The sequence below is a fragment of the Pleurodeles waltl genome, chromosome 11, assembly GCF_031143425.1.
Source record: "Pleurodeles waltl isolate 20211129_DDA chromosome 11, aPleWal1.hap1.20221129, whole genome shotgun sequence".
NCBI lineage: Eukaryota > Metazoa > Chordata > Amphibia > Caudata > Salamandridae > Pleurodeles > Pleurodeles waltl.
The window spans coordinates 425217827-425224855 of record NC_090450.1 but is presented as its reverse complement, the minus strand read 5'-3'; the positions used below and the strand labels follow the sequence as shown (position 1 = coordinate 425224855).

Genomic DNA, 7029 nt, shown 5'->3' with positions numbered 1-7029 from the left:
CCCCTCCCCTTTGTGTCAGGGTTGGGAAGACCGCAGGTTCGACTTTTTCTACATCAAACTTCAGGTGGGGAAGCAGGGATAAGATAGTGGGCAGTAAAACGGGCGGTCGTCCCTTTTGTTGCCAGAGGTGAGGCTAAGCTTCCCCCCATAGTTTAGTGCTGTGATTAGGACACGTTGTTTATCACTGTCCTAGGGGTTCGACGAAACGAGCAAGCTGCGTGTCCTTTTCTCCGGAGTGGGCGAGGACAGCAGCCGGCTCAGTGCCATGTGCTCCCCTGCTGGTGGGAGGGGTAGCGGTTCTGTGTGAACTATTTTCTCTTGCCAGCAGAGTGAGCTCACGCCTGCTGCTAGAGCACATAGGGCTCTGGAAGCCTCCTTAAATCCCAGCCTTCCCTGTCCTCACTCGTTCCACCCTCCATCCCTCAGACTTTGAGAGTGAACTTCTACCAGGGACTCGGTCGGACACCTGACTGCCTGGCTCATATCGCGGCCCTGCAGCCAGAGCCTGGCCTCGCCCGCACCTCCGCCCTGCTGCCCACGGTGCCTCAGTGACAGACCCCGCCATGGCCTCGGAGGAGCTGGCCTTGAAGCTGCAGCGCCGTCTGCTGCTGGGGGACACGGAGCCCCCGGCCCCAGAGGGCAGCGCACCCTACGCGGGGGATGAGGTCCCCGAGGAGAAGCCGCCCACTACCAGTGCCGACGCCGAGCTGAGCGCCAAGCTGAGCCGCAGGCAGGACATCAACCAGGGCAGCGCCCGGCCGCGGCAGAGCAAGGTCTTCAACCCGTACACGGAGTTCAAGGAGTTCAGCCGCAGGCAGGTCAAGGACATGGAGGACATGTTCAGACTGTGAGTGAGTAGAGGGCCCCTGCAATACAACAGTGCTTTATTAATACGTAGGGACAAAACCGAGAAATACAATGAGTGTCTTTATCCATTCACGCGCGAAGGCACGGAACTTGTGCCGCGGGGCTGGTGCATACCAGAGCCCTTCTATAACATACCTGTCAGGATGTTGGCTCGAATGAGAGTGAGGCGCGAAGTTTAGAGGGTGACACATTAAAGTGAATGGAGGGTGATGCAGCAGGGGTTTAACTGGACCGAGTCATTCCGGTCTGAGAGAGACCCGGCACTAATTTAAAACAAGTATTGAAACGGGTCAAAACCACTAGATTTTCTGAACAAAGAATGTTAGAAACGTGAAGATAATCCACATCAACTCACATTTATATTTTACATGTTTTACTTAGTTTTGCATTCCCTAAAACCGTCAGCTATTTACAGGATGGATTTCTTATGTTGTTGCGGGTAGCATGCAACTCGCGGATAGGGTATACTTTGAACTGAGCTGCCTCCCAGTGATTGTAAGGAGCCACAATTTAGCGCTCTGGAGTTGAGGCTGAAAGTAGTGTGAGGTTTTCAGAGTGCCTGTAAGAAGGTGTTCACAACTAGTGGCCATTCAATCCTTGGCCTCTCTGCAGCGCCCACGGAACAAATGTCTCTATTCCGGTTGCACTTGTGATTCTGTGCAAATATTTGTGAAGCAGAGTCACAGTTGTCAAAACAATAACAAAGTAAAATAAAATGCAGTGCCTACAGGTGAGAGGATGTTTTTGAGGGTAGAGAAATGAAGGTTTGTGAAAGTGCCTTCGGGAGAGAGATGAAAGGAGGGTGCTGAATAGGAAAGAGATGCAGCGTAAGACAGATGGAGGGGATGTGGAGAGAAAAAGGGCATACATGTCTAACAGTGTGAACATAACAAGAGTGATTGAGACTCTCTGAAGACCACTACCCCTTCCACAGGCCTCACTAATGTTTAATTCACAATCACACAAGTTCAGAATTGAAAACATTTCAACATTGTTTACAACAAAATAATTGTTGTTGCTCAAGCATCTTAAACAGCCAACACCCACTGACAAAACCAATACACGTGGGTGATTTTAGTTGTACGTCAGCTGTGTTACATTTCTGAATGCAATAACAAAGCTGAGAAGAATAAAAATACTGGTCGCTCAGCGCACCATGGGAATCACAGAAATGTAGTTTGTGTTTAAGCCATTCCGTTAATTAAATAGGCCATGTCCCTTGTAAACCACCCCCCCCCCCATTTCTTCATCCCGCTTAAGACCCTAGTGTTACAAGGAAAAAAAACTTTTTGTTGAGGGTGATGCAAGTGTGAATAAAGGATGACCAAACTGATGTTTATGGTGGGTGGCGGCTTTTTTATAAGGGTGTATTTAAAAAGAGGGTGTCTTCCGCCAAAGGTGCGTGAGTTGACAGGTATGTAGTTAGAATGGCCAGTGCTGCTCAGGCATTTTCCCTGTAGCAGGGCCTTCCTTGTGTACTACTTACTCCTGGAAGTAGCCACACCGTAGTGCACGTCCCTTATCCTCCGTGGTGTACCATCCTGAATTCGTCCATCCTGAATGCCTTTCCCTGATCTCTCCCATCTCGTTCTTCATGTCAACCCCTACATCCACGTACTCTTATCTATTCCTACACTTACTTCTCTCTCCCCATGCTAATTTCATGCACTACTCCCAGCATACTCCTCTCCACTTCCTGCCCTCCTTCACATCTTTTCCTGTAACCCCTCGATTTCTCGTCTTCAGGATGCTTCGCATCACAGACCCTATCCTTCTGAACCCCACTCCCCCTTGCATTCCTCTTAATTGTGCACTCTCCTTTTGGGTTCTCCTCTTCCTGTACCCCTCTTTCCTCCACCTCCTACTCCTGGAATTCTTTTCTCCTGTGTATTGGTGTAATACAAAATGACTGACCTCCCCTGCAGAAAAGGATGAGGGCCCCCTCAGTCTCCTATAGCTTACTGATATTCATTGGCTTTTTGTTGAATATGGCCCCCCTGAAAGGTAGGGGGCCCCTAACAGGGCTGGAGGCCTCCCTGCATTATGCCGTTGCTCCTAAACAGATCCTCTCCTTCTGCACTCTGCTCTTGTCACTTATTCCACTTTTACATCTTCCTCTCCTTTCTCCCCTTGAACTATTTTGATCCAGTATTTCATGCTTGTGTTCTGTCTCTACTCCTAAATTTTGGTCTGTCTCCTGTACCTCCATCTCATTTTCTGTACGTCATTATTCCTCTGCTGTCCCTATGGCAACCACCTCACTCCAGGGCGTTATGGACAATGGGCCCGATTTAGAGTTTGGCTGACAGAGTTTACTGCATCGGGATGGTGGAACACAGCACCTCCACAATTCTGAGGAACCTCTGCCTTCCAAATTTAGACTTGTCTCTAAACTGACGACTCCCTACATCTACAGGAACTGTCACCATGGTGGTTCCTGACAATGTAAGAAAAGTTTGACGATGGTACCGTCAGCCATGATGTCCAACCGATAAACTTTTCAAAAGTTTTTGGTTTTTCAAAAGCAACTCACAAAGCAGGAATTTGTTTTTGAAAAATAAAAAAACTAATGCCCCCCACACCATTAGAATTTTCTCCTAGGTTGTATGGGGAGGGGTTCACTACTTTTTTATCCTGCCCGTTACTCCTAGGTTTTTTGTGACAGTGACAAACAGAAATTGAAGGCTCTAAACTGTGCATCCTAAATACAGCAGACAGTGTAAATGTTTCCTCCGATGGGCCCTGCTCCATCCAACCGTTGGAGGAAGTACTCCCTCGATTGAGCCAGTGGGGCTCCTTTGACAGAATACTCACAGTCTGGTCTGTCCGACTCTAAATTATGAGGGCTGACTAGGGGCTTAGCAGAAGGCTACTCCGTCACATTTGTAACAGAGTTCCCTGTCCGCCAAACTTTAAATCAGGCCTAATGTCTCCAATCCTGAACTTTTCTCCTAAAAATTATTGATTTCAAATATGTTAAACTGGATAGTTCAAAAGAAGCAAAACAGAACTACAACGAGCAGAATGGATTAAGCTAACATACAGAAATAAAACAGGACTGAGATTTGTGCCCTGCTGACCTGGAATGAGGTGGTCACCCTAGGCCTTCCTCTTACCTGTGCTCTGTGCTTTATCTGAAAACTCTTTTCTGTCCTGCTCTCCTCCTATACTATGTTCAACTGTGCTTATTCAGACCACTCTTAATATAACACGGGGCCCGCGGCAAAATGCTGAGATGAGCCACTCTGCATCTGTTATTCAATAATGATTTCTGGAACTTTTCTGAGGTATAATTTTATGGAAATACGGTCATTGAAAGTTGAATCCTCCCCATGAATCTCAGCTGATTTTTGTTTTGTTGTGTAATACAAGTACTTAACTCATTGAACTACCGCAGACACATCCCTGAGCTTCTGAAGAGGCTTAACGTGGCTTCTTGTGCCATGTGAGAAAGTAACGGAGTGACCAGTACATCCTCTCAATGTTATTATTGATTCCTTTGCTTATTTTTTATGTCGAATACTTTAGCCTTTATTTTGGGTTGAATATCTATGACTCATGGGTGCAGTGCTCTGCCAACAGGCACTGTTCTTCTTCATTTGAGGGCAATCTGCCACTTTTTACCTCTTGCACTCTAAGGCTGATTGGTGCAATCCATTTAATTATTATTCTTTACTCATTTTTATCCTACTTTTTACCCTTTGTCTACTCATGCTGAATGGCGGAATTATTTTAATTAATATTCTGTATTAATTTTTATCAATCTTCCTATTTTCTCATAGCATGATTTTTACATAATCTGCTTCGTTGAGGGCTTAGTGACCATACTTATGAGATCTCATGTTTAAGTTCTTTCATTGCAAAATGCTTTGGGAAATAATGGAAAGAGCTCAGTTGAATTAAAGATGATTGGTTAATTGAATAATGCAAAAAAAATCTTGATGAATGAAAAGTGAATAGAATTGTTTAATCTTACCATTGGGAGAGAAAATCGTATTTGGTTATACATTTATACAAAAAGAAGAAAATAATATTCAGAAAAATGTAACTTATAAGTATAGTCATGGTATGGTTTACAAGGACCGGACTGGTAACCAAAAAAGCTGTGGCAAAAATATTAAAATCCACCCCACTCCATTCTCCCAGCCACCTCTCGCTCTTTCCTCATCCCATTTTCTGTCTCCCCTTCTCTCTTGTCTCTTCTCCTTCCTCTCTCCCTTTCCTTGCACTCGCTTTCATTCATATGTGTTTCTCTTTGCCTACTCTCTCTCTCTCTTTCCTCCCCCCCCCCCCCCCCCCCTCCATGGCATCACTGGCACCAGCAATGGCCCTGGAACTTCACAAAACAGCCTCTGAAGGCTCCATCCCACTGGGGAAATGACCACTGAGTTTAATAGCCTGGCCGGCCTTGCTGACAACTCTCCTTTTTTTTTCTTTATCCATGTCTTCATCTCACTTCCCACTATCCTCACTCTCTTTCTAGACTGTCTTATTTCTCTTCCTCTTCTCTTGGCCTGCTCTCTCCTTTCGTTTATCCCCTTCTGTGCAGCTTAGTGTTTCCATGTTTTGCTGTCCCTGTGATGCAGGAATGCTGCCGGGCTCTCTGTGCCCTGGTTTGTAATATGGGGTGCACATGTATGACCAGCCCTCAGCAGAGTGGCTAGCAGAAACATTAGAACGAGTCCAGCTGGACTCTACGTGGTTCACCTTTAGACGCTGCCCTTGTTCTTATCTCCTCCACACTCACAAGTACAATAATGGTTTAATATTTTACATTATGTGTTTATAACTGTTACCAGAGTTCTTGCGGATGCATGTAATTCCAACGTGGTTACATAACAGTTTGTATGCCCTTGGTGGCACGTTGATAAGTACTCTGATGTATTTTCCGGGATTTCCCCCAACATTGTGCAAAACCTGCGGTGACTTGTTAAGATTTACTAGTCAGGGATTGTGCAGGCGGAATCTTCAGAGTAGCGCTTTCCTCTGACCCGCGGGCAGCATATGAGGAAGTGAATTCCATGTTCTACAACACCAAGGTCACATTACTGACCGATTTGATTTAGTTTTGTTTCCTGACCTGCCCGTGCCACCAGGGGCGTAGCTTCCATTGGTGCATCAGGTGCAGTGGCACCGGGGCACACTTGCCCCTGATTGTTGCTGTATTTCACAGCTCAAACATCGACGAGGACAACGGTTCTTTCCTTGCGGTAGGGCCGTTGACGCACAGGCTACGCCATTGCGCGCGCCCTCCCCGGCCTGCAGTCACACACTCGTGACTTTGCCGTCACTTGTCTGCTTGCGGTTGCACAGTGTGGTGTTTTCTGCTGGAGCTGCGCTCCTGCAGCCGTTCATTTGGCCTTGTGACTGGGCAGGGTGTCTCTGGCGCAGAACTGCACACTGTCAGCACGAGCCTGTGAGTGGCCTGCATTTGTTTACATGGGAGGGTGAGGCTGTAACGCAGCAGGTGTCATGCACAACGCAGCTTTAGAAACCTGTTTAACTTTAGCGATGCTAATAGGGATGAGTGTGATCACATGCAATGAAGAAGTCTTAAACCACCGTGGGGCCGTCCCTAAAGCCTTTAATGCAGTCAGCCGATCGGGTATTAGACCGTAAGCCAAGTGGCCAGTCTGACCCTGCTCATATATGCCTACATTTCAAAACATGATAGAGGGAGATAATAAAAACAAGCATTGGCAATGCCAGTACGTCTCGTATTGGTGAGAGTTTTTAGCTATTGGCGTTGTAAATTACAATGTTTTTTACCTATGTGTTTTGGTTTGAAGTGGAGTGGATTGGAATTATGTGGGTTGGATTGGAATTGTTAGCTGTGAAATTGTGTGTGGCGTGAAGTGAATTTGTGTAGTGGAATTATGTGGCATTGTGAATATAGAGTTGAGAGCTGCACAGAATCGATAGCCCATATCAGGATGTGTAGACACCAATATCTACGGACGTCAAGATACACCATTAAGGTGTGCCGATGTCAAGATAGGCTGACATCAAAATATGTTGATGTCAAGATATGCCATCATCAAGATATGCCGACTTCAGCAAACAGCAACATCAGTATATGCTGATGTTACAGCCTGAAAGGGCTGTAGTGGTAGTGCATGCATGTCACCTATCTTTAATCCCCATTAGGTGCTTATTTATATT

General features: G+C 46.2%; 1 protein-coding gene across 1 annotated transcript in view; it reads left to right on the top strand.

Annotated features, from left to right (window-relative positions):
* The first annotated feature begins 292 nt into the window (after positions 1–292).
* The window catches only part of EFHD1 (EF-hand domain family member D1), a 305918-nt gene continuing 299181 nt past the window's right edge, over positions 293–7029 (top strand). Inside the window, exon 1 of the mRNA XM_069213785.1 lies at positions 293–847. Coding sequence (XP_069069886.1) covers positions 564–847 — 284 coding nt within the window. The 5' untranslated portion in view covers positions 293–563. The remainder of the gene's footprint in view (positions 848–7029) is intronic.